Source organism: Diadema antillarum, unplaced genomic scaffold (assembly GCF_040938485.1).
Source record: "Diadema antillarum isolate AM-2024a unplaced genomic scaffold, OU_Dant_1.0 seq00001010_RagTag, whole genome shotgun sequence".
NCBI classification, from domain to species: Eukaryota; Metazoa; Echinodermata; class Echinoidea; order Diadematoida; family Diadematidae; genus Diadema; species Diadema antillarum.
In genome coordinates, this window is record NW_027271846.1 from 648986 (window position 1) to 669081 (window position 20096).

General features: G+C 40.4%; 1 protein-coding gene across 1 annotated transcript; it reads left to right on the forward strand.

The window, feature by feature from the left end:
• The first annotated feature begins 1228 nt into the window (after positions 1-1228).
• On the forward strand, positions 1229-19029 carry LOC139742637 (neuronal acetylcholine receptor subunit alpha-10-like). Its single transcript, XM_071653161.1, has 5 exons — positions 1229-1363; positions 12993-13037; positions 14335-14444; positions 16449-16996; positions 18142-19029. Exons 1-5 carry the CDS (start codon positions 1229-1231, stop codon positions 18810-18812), a joined length of 1509 nt encoding a protein of 502 aa, XP_071509262.1. The 3' UTR covers positions 18813-19029.
• Positions 19030-20096: the final 1067 nt, after the last annotated feature.

The following is a 20096-nucleotide window of genomic DNA, read 5'->3' on the forward strand; positions in this document are numbered from 1 at the left end:
CCAAACCGGAGGAGAAGGACTATTTTCAGCCTTGAGTCGCGGAAGTTTGAAAGGGAAATCGCATCGCAAACAGGGATATTGAATTTGAGACGGGCGACACACTACGTCACGTGTCATCATTCCTCATTATGACGTCATTATGCCATTTCAAAAGATTAGGACTTGATCCGCTACAGTATCCATAACACGGTGCCTGGATTTCTTTTCTCTTTCTTCTTCTTCCTTGTCTTCTTCACAACCATCATCTTTTTCGTCCTCTTTGATTTTTTATTTTTCTTCTGCCTTAATGTCAAAAATTTGAATCTCTCTGAAATGTAAAGGGATAGCGAGGCACTGACAACACAAAAGCCACTAGTTTTGAGCAACATGTTTGTCGAGTGAGGACTTTGACTGAAAACAGAGGATATTTGAACGATTTTCAGTTTTGGAAAAAGATGTGATTCACAAGCTTGAGATCATCAGAGTTTTATCAGCCGTTTTTATGGGCGAACGTTTGGAAAGAGTGGTAATTGCAAATCTGACAATAAAAAAGAGTGGTAAGAGTGGTGGCATAAAACAACAAAAGAATGGTTTTCTGCAGTTACTGGGGATGATAATGATGATGATGATGATGATAATGATGATGATGATGAAGGTGGCAGTTTTATTAGTGAAGAGGATTAGGCTGATGATCAAGGCGAGCAAATGAGGCTATCGTCGTTTTGTACATCACAGTCATCATCATTATTATTGTTATCATCATCATCATCATCATTTTTATCAATGTCATCATTATCATCATCAGTATCATCAACATTATTATCATCATCATCATCATCATCATCATCATCATTTTTATCAATGTTATCATTATCATCATTGTCATCCTCATCATCATCATCAGTATTATCATCATCTCCATCATCACCAATATCATCATCATCGTCATCATCATCTTTATCATTATCATCATCATCACTATCATAACAATCATCATATTTTCGAACAGCGCAATGATCACTATAATCGTCTTGTCTCATCTCAAGTGATTGCGTTTGTATAAGGCACGACGAGAGGCCCAATGGAGTCGTTTTGATACTGGTTCAGCTCTGCCATTTTGTAAAGTGTACGTGAAAAATTACAAACTACATGAACTTTGATTGTTTACCATCACTACGTCCGCCTTCTGAATTGACTGATTTTAACAACTCCTTTTTATCCTCTCTCCCATTCTTCCTCATGTGCAGCTATGTATGGCGGAAACGAACAAAAGCTGTTCGAAGATCTCTTCCGGCACTACAACAAGCTGGTGCGACCCGTCTGGAACTCGTCGCACGCCATCAACGTCACACTGACGCTATCCATTAACCAGATCAACGATATGGTAAGCAGAAGGAGATGAGCTTTCAGCCTTCTTCACTTCTGTATTTTTTTCTCCATCTGTCCTTTCTTGGAAAATGAGGTTGGTTGAGATGGAGATGATATTGATGATGATGATCATAATGATGATGATGATGATGATGATGATGATGATGATGATGATGAGGAGGAGGAGGAGGAGGAGGAGGAGGAGGAGGACGAGGAGGAGGAGGGGGAGGAGGAGGAGGAGGGGGAGGAGGAGGAGGAGGAGGAGGAGGAGTAGGAGGATTGTGATGATGGTGGTGGTAATTGAAGTTTTGATATGAAATAGTTGTGATATGTTATTACCATTATTTTATCACCGTCATTATAATGCTCGGCATTGTAACAACCAGAAAAGTGCGGGAAATTAGTAATGACAATAATGATAATGATGATGATTATGAATAAGATGAAGATGATAATGTTGGTCATGATAATAATGATAATAACAATCATCGTCATCACCACCACCACCACCACCATCATCATCATCATCATCATCATCACAATAATGATGAAAAGAATAATACATAAATAGTCTTATGTACCCAGGGTAGTCTCCACAATGTTAGTGCTGCTCTTCCAGGGGCTCTGTCATTATTCTCCTATTTACACCTGGGTTGAGAAGGACATAATGTGTAAAGATATCTAACGACGTATTAGCATTATATGCATCGAATTGGGGACCTCTGCTTCGAAGTAAAGATTCTTATTCACTAAAACCCCACAGTGCCCCCGACGGCATATAGCAAAATTGAAGACCTACACACAGACACAGACATACACACACAGACAAACAGATGTGACACACATACACGCACACGCACGCACACACATATATATATATATATATATATGTATTATATAGATAGATTGATAGATAGATAAATAGCTAGAAAGACAGATTTTAGGTAGATAGATGGGTAGGTAGATAGATAGATAGATAGATAGACAGAGAGATATATAATAGATAGGTAGATAGATGAATAGATATAAATCCAAAGAATTGCTCCAACACACGAAAGTAACGACCAATCGGTATTGGCAGACGATCAGTTTGCTGTAAGATCGTTGCTGCAGCAGCAGCTATCTTCTGAAGAAGTACCGGGACCCATCAACTATTGATGCGTAGGCAGGAAGTTACGCACACAGACACTTTTTTTTTATCATGGGATGATGCTGCTCATCAGGGTGTCAGTCGAGGCGAGGATGTCCAATTCTGCTCCTCCGTTATAACAACCAGGCCCATTCTCCATCTCAATCTTGAGGAGACGGGGAATGTAATATTGCGTCGGCGCGATCTGCTCCAAACGGATATATTGAACAAGACATCCGCATCATCGGCGCGGGGTGATGAATTTCCTGTAAATTTGCAACAACATGGGTAGTCTCCGTGAGAAAATGTCTTTACAAGCCAACAAATATTTTTTTTTATTCCTTATGAAGGCGATGACAGCGAACCATGTCGGAATCTTGTCTCTCAACCTCGTGACGCTAATGTTTTACACGATTCCGTGGGCTGTCAGTGACCCCACATGATATTTTACCATCAAACATTATCATGCGATGGAATGACATTTGGAACGTTGATTACCTCCCATCATGTGTTATAAGATTTCATCGCACACGTACTTTCTAGTAAACTCAAATACCATCATCACCTATGACCCCACAGTGGTATATACACGAACTACTGAGCACTCTTCACTGCGTTCTTGCGCTGACGCTTATCTAGTCCCCATTGCTACGGAACGTTCTGTGACGTTTTTGACGCAACTTTCATTTTTCGACACTCTAACTCTCATATACTTACTTTTGTTGTTCTCAGTCTCCTTCTTCATCAAAAGGGTGGGGGGGGGGGTTGCCCATCGTTTTGTCCAAGATATCTGTTTCTTCCTTACGGAAATCTTTCCTTTCCTCACTCTTATTTGCCAGTTCTTTTTGTTGTCTTGTTTTATGTCCTTCCTTCTTTTTGAGTTTTTTTTTTGAGGGGGGGGGGCGGGAGATCTGCTTACCTTCTTCTGATAGTGTATTTCATCTCTTGTTTTTTTTTTCTACCTATATTCCTCCCTCTTGTGATTTTTTCGTCGTGATAACATTTCTCCTCCTCCTTCTTCTGCTTCTCCTCATCATTCTCCTCCTTCTCCTCCTCTTCTTTCTTTTCCCCCTCCGCTCATCCCCTGTTCATGTTACCTTCTTTTCTATCCTTATTTCTCCACCATTCTGGAATTTACCTTGTGCGTATTCTCCTACGTGTTCTGTATTCATTTTGTAATCAGGATGTTAAGACAATCTTTCAAATAGTTTTCATTATCAACACGAAAGCAGCTTAGAGGAAATAAATGAATAACTAACTAAATGAATAATGATTTCGAGATATGTGAGTGATGGAAATAGGCGTAAACAGTAGATAAAAGGGCATTTTTGACGGAATATTAAAGTCAGCAAGTCTGGGCTCTCATTTCATGGGACGGCGACATGTACATTTAAATCGCCTGCAATCCCGACCGGGACGCAAAGGCATCATGTTATCGTGTCATGTGTGGAAGAGACTGGCGCAAAACCGCTTCGAATGAGAATAGAGAAAATGCCCGCCCTGTATTAAGTTCGGCGGAGTGCATGTATGTGCATTACCCCCTGACGTGCAAAGGGGAGTCACTCGTGTCTTGGTTTCCCGCCAAGCGAGAAATCGGCAGACGGTAATGTCGGCATCTTTCTGCGCAGTGAACAAAGTGCGCCATACGTCCGTCGATGACCTCGTACACAAGGATTACAGAGATTTTTGCATCGGCATACGACATGGACTACCATTTTGTAAACCACAAGTCACGCAAGTCACGCAAGTCACGACTTTAGATTCGTTGAACGTTGTTGGATAGTTAGGTTAAAAAAAAATCGAAATGAACAAAAATGAATCTTCTTTTAATCCCCATCTCAAGAGCGCTCTCTCTCTATCTATTTCCTAAATCTTTTATATTTCTGTTTATCAATAATGACACTGACTATCTGTTGTTAAATAAATAAAATTTGCCAACATTTTTAAGAGTATTTGTTTGTGTTTTTTTTCAGAATCCTGCTACTCGCATACGTTTATGTTTAGACACGCAATCATTACGCACTGAAAATAAGGAAGGAAAGCAATGAAAATCATGTCTTTGTCACAAAACAATCACTCGGCAGAGAATTGTTTAGTCCCTGTGGTGGTCACTGAGAGTATAGTCAGTAGATGACAATAAAAAAAAAAAGATGGCACCGTGGAGCAAGGGGAGGCTTTGCTCATCCCTTCGTTTACATTTAGTAATCGCATCTTTTAACGTAAGCGAACGTTAATAAAGGAATAAATGAATGCATGGGTGGATGGATGAATGACTAGATAAAGGAAGGAATGAATGAGTGAATGGATGGATGACTGAATGAATGAAAGAACGAATGAATGAATGAATAAATAAATTGACAATCAATCGGGATAACGTAGCTCAGATCAAAGCACTGACGGATTTTCATTATTAGTTTTTTTTCTCGAAAGTTTGAATAACCCAGAATATTTAACGTGCAGACCCCCGTCAAGAATGAATTAGGACCGGCCCGGGTATTGGATGAAAAGGAAATAAAGATTCAGGGATATTTAATGTTAAATCGCCTTGGGGAAAAGCCAAAGACGGTGTTGTTGCTGATGGTGATAATGATGAAGATGCAGATAATGATAATTACGAATAAGAAGGCGATTTTGATATCACTGATGTCACTGAAGAAGGAACAGAAACTTTTGGTGATGATGATGGTGGTGATAGAGATGATGATGTGGATGATGAAAATGCTGACTGTGATGAAAACTTCACAAAAATAATGCAACGCGCTTCTGGAATCTTGAGGATGACGAAAATATTTGATGCAAAGCCCACACATCATATCAACTCCCAGAGGACATTTTCTCATTACTTCCCTTTTGTCATCCTTTACGTATCGATGTTCGGGGTGGTTTGTCGGGACAGTTTTTCTCATTTCGAACCCCCGAATCAGTCCAAACGCCAGGATGATAACTATAGAGGAACCAGGATCTACCCCCTTAACGTTGCAGGAGAGTTTCAAAGCTGCCGATTGTTGGTTGTTTTAATACATCTTCCAAGTACAGTGCGGATGTAGGCTGGCTACGACAGCTCCCGGCCATTCGATGATCGATAGGCTTTTCCATTGCTAAACTATTAAGTTTTGTATACTTTCCCTCGATTTTTTTTTCTTCCTACCAAATTTCTCTCTCGCTGTGAGGTAGGTAAGGATCTACACCGCAGGAGGCGGATGCACTTTTCCTCCTCTCCATACCCCCCCCCCTCTTCCCTGATTCTTTATCAGTGACGTCACAGTAGCGCTGTCCACTGTTAGTCAGTTTGTATTAGCATCAACGCGTTGAAACGTGAGGAGGCGGATCCAGCGACTTAGCACGAGGGGGGGGGGGAGGCATGTTATAGAAAATGAAAAGTTTGCTTTTATTTGAGGCATATTATGCAATAAACGGTGAACGACTTTGATTGACAGGTTCTCTATTATTCGGGAATGAGGAGATCAGCGAGTAAGTAGGATTACTCTCGTGTGTGGTTTCTCGTGTAGTACGCAGTCGAGTGGATGAAGGGTGTTATCCTAAAACAGAGATTTGCCGGATTGAAGAGGACGTTAGAGGGGCAGGAGATGAGAAAAGATGAGCGGTAAAGGATGGGGGGGGGGAGGCTGTTGTGAAGAGTGCAGGCAAACGGTATTATGATCGATGCATCACTGTTCTCTCTCGCTCCCTATCTATCTATCTATCTATCTATTTATCTATCTATCTATCTATTTATCTATCTATCTATCTATCTATCTATCTATCTATCTATCTATTTATTTATTTATCTATCTATCTATCTATCTATCTATTTCATCTCTCCCTTTCCCTTTTTATCTCTTTCTCTCTCCCCTTCTATTATATATAGAAGGGGAGAGAGAAAGAGATAAATAGCTATCTCATCTACCTGTTTGTCTCCCTCTCTGTCTGTCTATTAATCTGTCTGTCTGTCTATCTGTCTGTCTATCTATCTTTCTGTCTGTCTGTCTATCTGTCTGTCTGTCCGTCCCTCCCCATCCCTCCTTATCTCTCTCTTCACGCTTACTTTCTACCGTATGCATTTTTGGAAGCCGGAGAACCATTTTGTGAGAGAGATAGGAAGGTGCATCAAGCAAACTTTGAATTCAAGTTTAGCCCTCGAAAGTTTTGGGCACAGACCTAATCCTGGTACGATGACATGGCACACATGATATCACTGTCTCTATTTTGTAGCTCATTGCAGCTTTCTCCGTTCGTAAAACTTCCCAGCAGTGTCCAGTCGAGATGAGGCAACATGTCCATTGACTGCCAGTCTGTGAATTTCAGGTTACTCTTTGAAGGAAATCTTAGACGTGTATATATATATATATATATATATATATATATATATATATATATATATATGTGTATATATGTGTGTGTGTGTGTGCGTGTGTGTGTGTGTGTGTGTGTGTGTGTGTGTGTGTGTGACTGTGTGTGTGTGCGTGTGCGTCTGTTGTGTGTTTACTTTTTGTGTATATGGGTTCTGGGGAATCCAACTCAATATTGGTGAAGTTGTGGCATCTCTCGTCAGTTGAAGACCTCAAATGAAATACACAAAAAAAGTAATTCAGAAAAAGTAATTCGCAAATGTAAAAACATAAATTTATCGAGTTATAGTACTTAGTGCAACATATCATACATATACATCGATATTTATATACATTACGTGTTTGTGTGCGTATATGTACATTAAAGCAGATATTATGTGATAAATGATAAAGATGATAATTTCTAGGAGAGTTAAGAGACTTCGGTGTGCTAGCGGCCATTAAAAGCGTCACCCCGCGGCCGTTGCTTACCTCACAACGGCGATTCCTTTTCTTCTACATTGGAGGCACCTGTGTCGTTTTACCTTGGACACCGAATGGATGAAAACAATGGCAAATACAAGAAAAAAAAAGAAGAGGATTAAAAAAAATCTTCAAAAGTGCCTAGGAAAAAGGACAACGATCCGAGCCTGATCTCATTACATTAATATGTCTGCAGATTCTCGTCTTGGACGCACTCCGAAGAAGGAAACTAATTTCGGAGACAAACAAGTCCTCAGAAAAAACACACTCTTGCGAAAATGTTAAAGCGCCGACTGATCGGAGCGCACGCGGACGCTAGCAGATCAAGCCCCGCTGACAGCAGCGCTACGGTGATGACGTCATAGGGAGGTTAACATCACCCAGCTGCACTATGCTTGTATGGCGCACTGCGACCAGGCGACTTTACTATCCAGAGCCGAAAGGGGGTAATTCGAGAGTTCCCGCCTATTCCTGGAGTTAATATTCCATTCCACAGGCATTGTTTCCCAGGTACCTTTCAAAAGGCGTGCTGACACCGTCTGGAAAAGTGATAAGAAGCGTGTTTGTCTTGTCAAGCACACGCTTCGATTAGTAATTGAAGCTCTTCGAGTGATAATCGGAAGTCGATCTCACTCCTACGGACAACGGTGACAAACCGGTGCTTTTTGTTTGTCGAGAAGGATAGCCTTACCGACCACTTTGATCATGCGTAGGTGCGCAATTTTAGTATGTAAATGTGCCCCACCCTCAACTCGGATAACAATATGTCACGTGATATTACAATTCGACAGTATTTAAGCCAACAGTTGTCGGTGAACACTCAATATTGAGAGTCCTATGCTTTACAAATCGCATCGCCACTATTTTCCTGATTGGAAACCCCCCAGATCTATCTGCGGTCGTCGTATTATGGCTTCAATAAAGTTAAGGAACTCGCTTCTTTTTCTTCTATCATTATGGTTAGATAGGTTTAGTATTTAATGACGCAAACGGTAGAGGGCGTTGTACTGAGTAGCGAAGAAACGTTGGATCATCAGGAGTGAATCCGCGTGGTGTAGCACACTGTCCCAAAATTGACACAAGATGACCATACGAACATGAAATTTTCACTTACGCGCAAAGTATAGCCCCGAACTTTGTTAAAAGCAAATCAAAAGCCAAAGCAAGTACGGTCTTTTGATAGCAGACTAAGAAACTTCGACGGCGGTTATAAGATAGCTTTAAGCTGCCCTATACCCAATAACCAAATTTTTGTGTAATCAGCGCCGAATTTCAACATTTCCTCTATCGTGTGTCCATCTTTGTTCAACTTCGGGACAGTGTGACGCCTGCATTACAGCATACGAGTCTAATCGTTGCCTCTCGCTCTGTTAAAAAAAGTAAGACTTTATTGATGCCGAACAGATAAAATGGAATAGCGGCTTATTCACCTACAGCCAGCCCGTTTCTGTTTTGTTTTCTTGCAATATGCTGGCTTACTAAGTACTAGTACTTGAAATCCTTTTGAAAATAGGGCAAAATTCTCACACTACACCATACAAACAAAAATTGAATGATTTTAGTGAAAACAAATCAAATAGGGGGATGTAAAGGCCTAGTGAAGTAACACGAGAAAATGGGGAGAAAAGTTCGTTTAGAGGGCACTCTGAATGCTGAAACAAGTAACTCTATGACTTTGTTCTATGTGCATGTGTATGTGTGCTTGATGTGCTCATTTACGCTCGGCTATGGTCTTCTTACTAGATTGACATGGTCGAAATTTGCACGCAAAAAAGAGGTCCTTCGCCACCGTGCAGTACTATGCTAAGTCTATTTGCGAGGCAAGATGGCGGTCCTGTGACAACATTATAGCTGTATCACTTAGCCGAACCAATAAACGTGTTAGCTGCTTGCAAACCTTGCGACACTCAGCTTGTCATATCCGTTGCTAGCCCTCTCACCTGTATTTAACTTTGCGACACTCGGCTTGTCATATCCGTTGTAAGACTTCTCATCTGTATTTGAAAACTTCATCTCAAACACACGTCGAAAATAGTTTTAAGCGTCTTGACCGTTGATTTTTTTAAAAGAACTGAAGGCAAAATATCTGCGTTCGCATTTTCATCATCCCATGATTTGAATGATCGTTGCGTATGTGAGGGCAAGGATAACAACTGCACATTGCCTTTTACAGCAGTAAATAAATCAAAGCAGCTAAATTAATGACGGACTGACTGTCTGACTGACTGACTGACTGACTGACTGAATGAATGAATAAGAGAGTGAATGAATGAATGAATGAATAAGAGAGTGAATGAATGAATGACTGCATGATTGAATGATTGAATAATTGAATAAATACATAAAAGACAAAATAGATGTTAAGCGACTTCTTTGCAGACTTTCTTGTTGTGCTACTGGGTCGTAAGTAACATCTTTTTTTAAACAATGATGAGTCAAAAATGGATGAATGACAAATCAACAACAACAAAAAAAGAAATTAAAAAAGCATGCACTAGCGAAATGAAACGATGGCTTTTTCATCTTATATATTATTTGCGCACGAGAGAGAGAGAGAGAGTCAGGGGAAAGAAGAAAATGATAATCTAATGACGTAACCTTTTTACATCTTTAAAGTAAGACTATCAATGTGTCCCCTTGAGAAGACTGGGTGTGAATGAACTCGACATACTGTAGTTCCTTTGTTCACTGCGAGACGATTTTTCCCCCCCTGTGTGTTCACTTTTCTCACTCTTCAAGGTTGGTCCAATCCATCCTAAATAACCATGTTTCTCACACATGCTTATTCAGGGAGAACTCGTGTGTGAAAGAAGGAAGTAACCTCCTTTCTTTTTGTTCTCTTTTTTTTTTGTTCGTTCAAACAGTACGATGGTGAAGAATTACTCAGCTTCACCCGACTGCTTTTGTTAGGGAATTCTTTAGCAAAATTTTTGAATGACCCAAAACTTTTAATCACATCTTTCCCCTTCTCTCTGCTCTGACACGCTTTAGCGCAACATCAATCTTTGCGCACTGCAATGTAAGGTTCTTCTTAAAATTGATGATACTGCTGAATCAAACAGACTATAAGTATTTGGTTTATCTTAAATTCTCCTTGTTACTTTTTTTTCCATTCTCCTCATCTTCTTCCTTCTTTTTTTTTTAACTTCTTCTCTCTACCTTTTCTTTTCCCGTCTTAATGATGACTTCATCTTTATCTGTTATCTTCACCATTGTTTTGCTTGTTGTTATCTCTTTTGTTTTCGTCTTTTCTCCTCCTTGTTTTTTCTTCTTTCTCATACCCACGCATAAACTTAGGTTCTATAGTAATCAAAGTGAGGTGTTTCACAATGCATAATAATGGTGTGTGCAGTTACCTTTTTCATTCTGATCAAAGTGCGTTCATATCCAAGTGAGTTTAATGTGTACAGTAACATCAAAGGTAATGAGAGAAATATAATCTAAAATCAGACGCAAAAGAAAAGAAGGCTAAAAGAATTTAAGTTATCAGAATATAATTTTTCAATAAAACAGTGAGTTTGGTAGCAACCGCATCTTGTAAGTACGGCAAGGCAATGGCGTCATCACCGACATTATGTCCATTGGTTTCTTTTAAAGACATTTCAAACAAGTCTCGTGTATAGTCGATGATTTTAGCAATTACTGCCGCCTCTTGAAATATGTCGCTGCTAAGACGTCACAACTCGATCTGCGATGTTTCGACCGGAAGGTTATAATGAATTAGTTTCTTGATTCCGTAAAAATCATAAATTCAGTGAAGATTTCAGTGCAGTTCATAGGGAAACTTGTGACGCAATGGCAACATCACTTCATCTGATTTCAGTACACATGTATTGTGATTTGGACCAATACACGTGTATAACCCAATTTACCGTGAATGTATAAGTTTCAAATTTCATAATGTCATTATGCGCGTGTAAAATTCCATAGAATATTCCTACCATTCCATTGGTTTAATTTCATTTAATGTAACTAACTTCAATCACTTTTACTTGAACGTTCTATCTTTGACTTGACGCAAGTACTTGTCTTGTTTTCGTGTCCAATTTAAGTTTGCTGTCCGCGGAAAATCAGGGAAGCATTTCCATCCTGTAGAAAGATTGCGGGTAGGGATGAGATGATACGCTAAGTTACGCATCTCTTCGATTCCACTGCCTCAGACCTTCTTTACATCTTCCATTATGGGTGTTTAATCCGTCAAGTACGCCCTCCATCCTCCATCTCCCCCCCCCCCCCCCCTCCCCCCTCCCGTCATCCATCCACTCCTGGTGTTTTTTACCCCCCACCAATGACTCTCATCAGAGGCTGGCTGTCTGCGTCACCAGCCCATCGCGTCGAGTACTGCCCCGTGGGCCGTCGTGTTCAGCGCTGCCATTCCAGCCTGGCTGGATTAACTTGGTACACACCAAATACTCGCAGCCCTTCCATCCCTTCCTCCTATACCTCCTTGTACAGTGTACATACCGACATGATGCTGGAGGAACGGTGGTGTGGTGAGAGCAACTCGCTTCACAGAGCAACCCCGGTGTAGCTGGCTCTCCCCGGGGCGAAAATGATAAAAAGAAAGATACCTACACACGCAATAGACTGACTGAAAGAGAGGGAAAGGAGAAGGGGATGGGGAGACAGACAGACAGAAAAAACAGACAGACAGACAGACAGACAGACAAGCAGGGATGGTGGGAGAGAGATATGAGAGAAGGGAAAAAAAGGGGGGGTGAGACTCAGAGGTGTTAGGGTATGTACGAATGAGATGTAATGAACAATTAGTTTCTTGATGCCCTGCGGTGTAACAGCTTTAGCATTACGTCGATGCGCGGTACATAACACACCCATCACCACAAAAGTGCAGAAACATGCACTCACATTTAAACATGCTAACACACGTCACATCCATAAATAAAGCACGTTTATTATCAGGTATGACTGCCAGGCCTTTAGCGTTTCTTGTGTCTACATTGTACACTTGGCCTATATATAAATAGTATAAACTAATATAAAGTATCCTTGACTTTGATCCTACAGCAATTCGACTTTGTCGACTCATACTTCTCTTAATACTTCTGTACCTTGTTCCTTTAATAGGAATGAATAGTACAAGCCCTGCTGTTTAGCTTTCGCTCCCGAAATGCATCTTTGCTTTAAAACCTATCATAGTGTGTATTTAAACTAAATTTTGCCATATGTGTAAAATATACATATATACATATTTTTTTTCCGGTAACATGATATGCTTTGAACATTTAAATATATCAAAAAAATGGTAAATGGAATAAATGAAATGAAATGAAATGAAATGTAAGGTAATGAAATGCTATCAAATGAAATAAAATTTCATACGTGGATGGCACACTATTAGAAAATCCAGGTCCTGCATTCCAGACCCTGTTTTTCTTTTCTTTCTTTTTTTGTCGTGTTTGTTTTCACATCCGTCCACATACTCGTCAACGAAACTTGTAATGAGTTGTATAGTTTTTTGTTTTGTTTTGTTCTATTCCTTCCCATACACTGTCCAGTTTAAGTTCCTTTGCGATTTAAATTGAACAATAGAATCAAATGAATAATCTGCAGCATATAGTATCTTATGTTTTTATGTTACACACTAGTATCCGCAATCATAATACTATAAATGTATAATATGATCTGATTATATGTTTCCTTATTTTGTATTCTCTTTCTTTCTCTTTTCCTTCATCTTCCTCCAGGACGAACGGAATCAGATTTTGACGACCAATGTATGGATTGAACAGGTGAGATGAAGTTTAAACAGAAAAAAAAAAACAAATCACATAAACAAAACGAACACAAAACATGAAAGAAACAACAAAAATTTCAAAACGCCTTTTGATGAATTATGATGAGAATATACCCGTGGGATATCAAATATAAAAAAGTCACAAACATAATAAATTCTGACTAAAATGTGTCAAAGATTCTGATTGGCCCAAGGAAGTTAAGAGCTGGCATTTATAGTGTTAATCTGCAAAATAATTTCCAAAAGTTCAAAAGTGATGGCATGATTACTTTCAATATTTTGCTCAGCAATAAGAGCATCTGCATCCTCTATGACGGAAGGCTATTACCACTTTGTCGATATGGGTGACCACGTGACATCTCCGCGTGCTCACGAAGATGATGCTACATCTCATCATTAAAGCACACCAACACATGATTTGTGAATAAAGCATGGGCCCAGAGGGAGCTATCCCACCACTGCGTAATAGCCGGTGAGGGCATCTATTGCGAACATCAAAAAGAGGGCGCCATAACGTTATCTTAAGATACCACCTGATGAGACGGGAAGGGGGGGGGGGGGGGGGGGTAATTGAACACCTTCCTCAGTCTGGACATAGCACCGGAGTCGTTGCAAACAAGACTGGTTACCGGCACTGAAATGAAGGAGACATTATAGCCGCAACGTTCCATGAAACATTCAATCATATGGGATAACAGATACACACTCCACTGGCATGCAATCGAAGGGAAACGGTAATTACGCTGTGCAAACGGGAAATGTGCGAGTACAGTGTATAAGAATTCAAAAGGGTATTGTACTTTTTTAAACTTGAGGGCATTTTGCGGAAAATGTACATTTTTTATAATCAATTTTTCACTGAAGGTCACGAGACAAATGTTTCTGGATAGCTGCATTGCAAGGTAGGTTTTAGTAAACATTTAAATACTTTCCTTCAAGTGATTAAAAAAATTAGATGCACTAAGAGAGCCCAAACCTCCGCCAAGTCAACAGTATCACACTTGCCAAGAACTGTGAACGAATCACGAGTTTGATCTTAATCATCATTATCCGGATCACCACCCAAAGCAGAAAAAAAAAAATCGGATGCTCCTTTTTCCATAACAGACGTATCCTCAAAACTTCACCCAAATATGCCGATATCTTTTCGAGTAATATAGCTAACATTCATACTAGGAAATAAACAAACGCCGGCAATGACATAAAGTTTGAGGAGGCACATGATGGTATTTCCGAAATAGTCGCTGACATCCTCGTAATCTGTTCTTATTGATCTGTTTCGTCACATTCAGCATTGGCACGACGAAAAATTGGTCTGGGATCCAGACGCCTATGAAGGAATCAACATTCTGAGGATTCCCGCCACTGAAATCTGGATTCCTGACGTCACACTTTACGACAAGTAAGTATATTGACCGGACCGGGTCCAAGTCGTCTGATCTTGAGGAAGCGAACGAATTCCTTGAGAGCGCTAATGTGAGAACATGATTATAAGTCCATGTGATCCATGATAAAGAATACTGTAATGGTTAACTTTAAGAGCCTGCAGCTTTAAACACAAGTGAGAGTATTTTGGAGGACCTCAACCAGGAACCAAAAGCCAACAACTCATTCCTCCTAAAGTAATTGTCAATGAAAGCTATTAAAGTTAGAGCTACAGACCAGAGAAAATGAAACGAACAAACCTTTTTTGAACGATGTGAACAATTCAATTCAATTCAATTCAATTCAATTCAATTCAATTCAATTCAATTCAATTCAATTCAATTCAATTCAATTCAATTCAATGCATTAACTCTTGTGTCTGCTTAACGTGACTAACTAGAGCTCTATTCAGACATCAGAAGTGACTTTCATTTTGCTCAAACAAACGAGGTTCCCATTTCAGGTGGAGTTTGTTTGTGGCAGTCAGGTATTGTCAGGTGACCGATTTCACTTGCCCACAAATAAATCGTGAAATCTGACTCAACATTGAATGTTCTTCATTAATACTCCGATATTGAATCTCCCCTGTGGTATCAAGTTTTTTAAATGTATGATAAAATTAATTTCAGGCAGACTGAGATTCGCTTTGAAAAAAAAAAGAAAAGACACAAATATTTGATACATTCAATTTCGCTGACGATTCCCAAACGCAGACATAATTAAATACTAAGTTGCTGTATTGTTTGTCGAGGAGTGTACATACTGATATCTCCGATCATCGAACACAATTTGTAAATAATGTTGAAAATGAAAGCGATGGATGGGAGATGGAGTTCTAAAGTTAAGATGAATCTCACTTCAAACAAAGCTGTGGTTATCAGAGAGGTACATTTTGCGGAATGTATCTGAAATTAGACCACATGGCACTGATATAAGCTTATCGATAAATTGCGATCCTTTCATCATTTTTTATGTCTTCTTCTTTCACCTGTCTTTGAATGAGATAAAGATGTTTGAAGTGCCGCATATGGACGGACAAGTTATATAATGTTTTCTTAGGAAATGTTGCATACATCATACTTTTAATAATATCATTTGTCATATCACGAACACACTTTGAATAGCACTGGTTAATGTGACTTCTACGAAGACTCTTTTTCATTACTGACACGACATCTAGCCCCAGGTGGTACATGTCGACTGAATTGTTAATGGCATCAAACGGGGTCGAACGTCGTTCGCTCCGTGCGTGCTCCCCATAATTGATGCGATATGGCTGTGCGGTGTGTGAGTTGCTGTGAGCATGTTCGGGTGATGTGACACCTGCTTTTCGTATTCATTCCTACCACCTTCTCACTCACTGCTTGAGATCGGTTTTGAAGACATTAGTACAGAGGCGAGGTTCACGTCAAAATGACTTTGCCGATAGACTTTAAGGTGTAAGAGCAGATCAAAGCGCGTGTGTAGGTTGGGAAAACAAAACCCGTCTCCAGATAAATAGTAAATGAACAATGCAAAATGATGTCATCTAGTAGCTGTAAAATAATGGTAGTATAATTATTACTTTTTGAGTCTCATTTCTTGACAGTCAGGACTGTAACAGGTGAACTTTGACCGAGAAGTAATAAAAAGAATGTGTGCAAGCAGCTTCACACGTATACAAGGCAAGTTGAGGAGAATGTTAAGGTAACATTCAGTTTGAACGTTTTATTGTAGGGCATCAAAAAGCTACACAGTTGGATTCACCTGCTCAAAGGGCGCCTACACGTTTCTTCACTGAAAGTTGGCTGGTCAAAAAGGGTTCGCATCTTTCAACAGCTTGGAATGTATAAAGCTTCAGCAAAAATATAGATTCATCGGAACATTATAAATTCGCACTTTCTCGATCTTCAACTTGCGGTATACAATACTTATACTGTAGTCATGAGAACGTAATTGTCATTGTTTCTCTTTTTTGTTGTTTCTTGCTCATCAACCTCAGCGCTGATTCCAATGACTATGTGGCCCATAGTCGCTCTTCAAACGCCCTGGTGAACTACAACGGCAACGTTGACCTCTGGTCCAAGCCCACGCTGGTCAAGAGCACCTGCAAGATCGACGTCAAGTTCTTCCCCTTCGACGAGCAGATGTGCTCGATGAAGTTTGGCTCCTGGACCTATAACAGTTTCCAGATGAACCTCGACAAGCACACCGATGACCCCGACCTCTCGACGTTCGTGGCGAACGAACAGTGGCACATGAAGTACGCCGTGTCGCGACGTCACAACGTGAAGTACGAATGCTGCCCAGAGCGCTACCACGACGTCACGTTCTACATCGGTCTCAAGCGCAAACCGCTTTACTACATCTACAACCTCGTCATGCCCTGTATCCTCCTCTCCTCGCTATCCATGCTCGGCTTCTTCATGCCCTACGACGTCGGCGTCGTCAAGGTGTCGCTCAGCGTCACGCTCATCCTCTCGCTCACCGTCTTCTTGCTGCTCGTCGCCGAGATGATGCCGCGGACGTCGGAGGAGGTGCCGCTTATAGGTAAGCGGCTGTAAAACAGTCTAGCTCCTTGGAAGTCTGGGCAATTATGTAACACAGCCACATAACGTTCAACATAAACCCATGTGCCAAGCCTTTTGTTGTTGTTGTTGTTTGCCGTATTTTCCTTTGCTCATTGCTTCTTGTCAATTTCAGATTATTATCCGGATGACAGAAACGGGCATAATTCTGACAGAGATGAAATGCTAATCTGTTGCTGCAAGATACTATCCTTGCCATAGTAATCGTCGCTTGTCTAATGAATTGACTCCTATTTAGAATTTGAATAAGTGCTTGGTACTGAAAAATCGGAAAATAGCATTCACAACAGACTTTTAGAATTTAGAATCTATAAATGAAATAAAATGAAATAAAATAAGAATATATAAAGTCAAATCAAATCAAATCAAATCAAATCAAATCAAATCAAATCAAATCAAATCAATTCAAACCAAACCAAACCAAACCAAACCAAACCAAACCAAAAAAAGAAAATAGAAATGATAGCTTATGATAGAAATACACAATCAGGGTTTTTTTTAAATCAAAAGTAACAATTACCGACTACAAACTATGTTTGCCTTTGATAGGCAGATGGAAGAGGTTGGAACATCTGAAGACCAAATTAACGATATCCAATTAACTCTAATGAGCAACATTGCTGTTTCATATCATAATTTGATAAATACTGATCTGTTCATGAATACACTGTGTCCGACGAAATGTGTTGGACAGTTGAAAAGCATATGCTTCCGTAAAAGGGAAACCACACTGAGATAACACATTATCAATGAAAGTCCTTGATTTCCTGTTGGAAATTTTTTCATACCACTGAAGTGTCACTGTGCCTGTCTGGACTGGTTTTCGTTAATTTCTAAATCCCCAATCGTAACACTTGGTTAATACACATTTCTCTTTTCGAGACAGTCGGAACGTAGTTCAGATGCTTTAACAATACGATTGAGATATAGTTACGTAACATTCCTTGTCCTTTCACCTATGTTGCCAGTTTCGAGTCATCATAAGTGGGTATGAATCGCAGTTCTGGAGTGACAATAATTAAAATCCGTGCTCGGAAAAACTGCCGATATTAGGTTTATCAAAATTTGCCTTAGCATTTATACCAATATCTGTGCTTACCATTGCAGGTCAATATTACGCGGCCACTATGTTCCTCATTTCACTCTCGACGGCGATGAATGTGCTAGTGCTCAACGTGAACCAGCGTGGTAAGATCGAAGGCCAGGACGTGCCCCGGTGGCTGCGCATCATCGCACTCGACTACGCGGCCAAACTGCTCTGCGTCACACCCTGCACGGGCAACTCCTCGCGTCGGTCCGGACGCGATGCGTCCGACTACCGGCAGTACGCCGGTCACTACTCATCGCAGAATCATCACGTGACCTTCAACGGCACGCATCAACGCATGGAAAGCAACGCGCATGGCACGCTAAATACATACGGCCAGGCGCTCAGCCGCAACAGCATGCACGTGCGATTCGGCACCGCCACGTCCCCGGCGCCTACCGAGTCCGATATGCTGTTGGAGGACCGCGATGTTAGCGGAGGAGAACTGGAAACTATGCAAGAAAAGCGCCTGGCGCGGCTTGAAAGAACAGTCACCGATATATTAAAGCACATGAAAACTCTACAAAAGAGGCGAGAACGACAAAACCAGCTTAAGTCGGACTGGGGCAAAGTGGCGCAGGTTCTAGACAGAGTGTTGCTGCTTGTCTTTGTGCTTTGTACTATGGCAACGGCATTGGTTTTACTGCTCAGGAGATCACCGGGTGTGCTAGCGCCACCAGACGACGAATGAAGGGAGGACTTCAGCTGTTTCACGTTTACAGACTACTCTAAAATTTGCTGTCGAATGTACATAAGTCGCTCTGTGACTCACAGTCGATCCTTGTGCGAAAAAAGAGAAAGAATTTGGACTTGCTTCCTTTCTCCAAACCAGTGCCCCCTCCCGTGATGTTCGTGAAGTTATTTAACAACATTTAACGACAGTAACCGTTGTTATGGTTTCCTGTAAGGTTGAACGCAACAAGAAGTTCGTGGAAAATGTATGTCTAATGTAGAAAATACTGATGCTTTCCGGTATCAAGGCTGTGAGATACGCCGATGCAATCAACATTACTGTATTGCCACGAATTGACTTCACTGCAACTCATATTCACCGCTCAATAGTAGTGGAAATGATGTGGCGTCATGTCAAAAGTAAGCTGAATAGTTATTTCACCAAGCGTCTTGACGGGTGATGAATTTAATATATTGGGCTCTTTTGACCTGAACGAAAGAGGGAGCTTTACACTTGGTGTTTGTTAGTCTGGTTCCATTTTTGAGAGACAGCCTTCTTACAAACATAATCAATAGACAACAAATTAGCCTCTGGAATTGATATTATGGGGTAGAAAATGCAAATGCTATTGAAAATGAGACAAGCATTATTTATATACAGGGTGTCAAAATCACTGCAGAACATTTTAGTCCTTAGAAAAGGCGTGTAAGACTTAGCATGCAACATCGATTTGATATTAAAGTCTTACTGGAATTGATTGTACCGGTATCACATCAGAATGATAATGTACGAAACGTTATTCTTGTTGTAGCATTTCACTTCTTCTTTCCGTATCAACACGAGGTGCAATTTCATCTAGCGTAGATATATTATATATCTATATCACTCTGCCTTACGTGAATCCATTAGGCAAATTTGTGTGCTTTCTTCCCCTTAACAAGTATTTTCGTGTGCCAAATGCCCATCTCTTATTGGGGAGAATAAGCGATAGTATCCTATAACTGTTCGGCCTGCAATAATATTTTGCTCATTATACGGGACGTTTCCTATGGAGAAAAAAATCACTTTCGATTATGGTCTTGCATACATTTGCATGACATGAATTACGTTGTGTTTTTCCATTGTACCACTGTGATGTCATGGCCTTTATGTCGCCATTTAGTTATGCCAATAAATTTTACACGAGACAAATGAATAAACTCATTACTTTCACGAGCACTGGCTCACTCTTACGTCATGCATCCCACTTTAATCCAGCTAAGACACGTATTGAAGTGTAAATCAGATAGAGCATTTCTCCCC

What these genes read in the sequence shown, in the direction of transcription:
- LOC139742637 (XM_071653161.1), top strand. Translation starts at nt 1,229, where the DNA reads ATGTATGGCGGAAACGAACAAAAGCTGTTCGAAGATCTCTTCCGGCAC. An exon ending in CCAATGTATGGATTGAACAG is followed by an intron (nt 13,038 to 14,334) that starts GTGAGATGAAGT and finishes CGTCACATTCAG; the next exon opens with CATTGGCACGACGAAAAATT. An exon ending in GACGTCACACTTTACGACAA is followed by an intron (nt 14,445 to 16,448) that starts GTAAGTATATTG and finishes CATCAACCTCAG; the next exon opens with CGCTGATTCCAATGACTATG.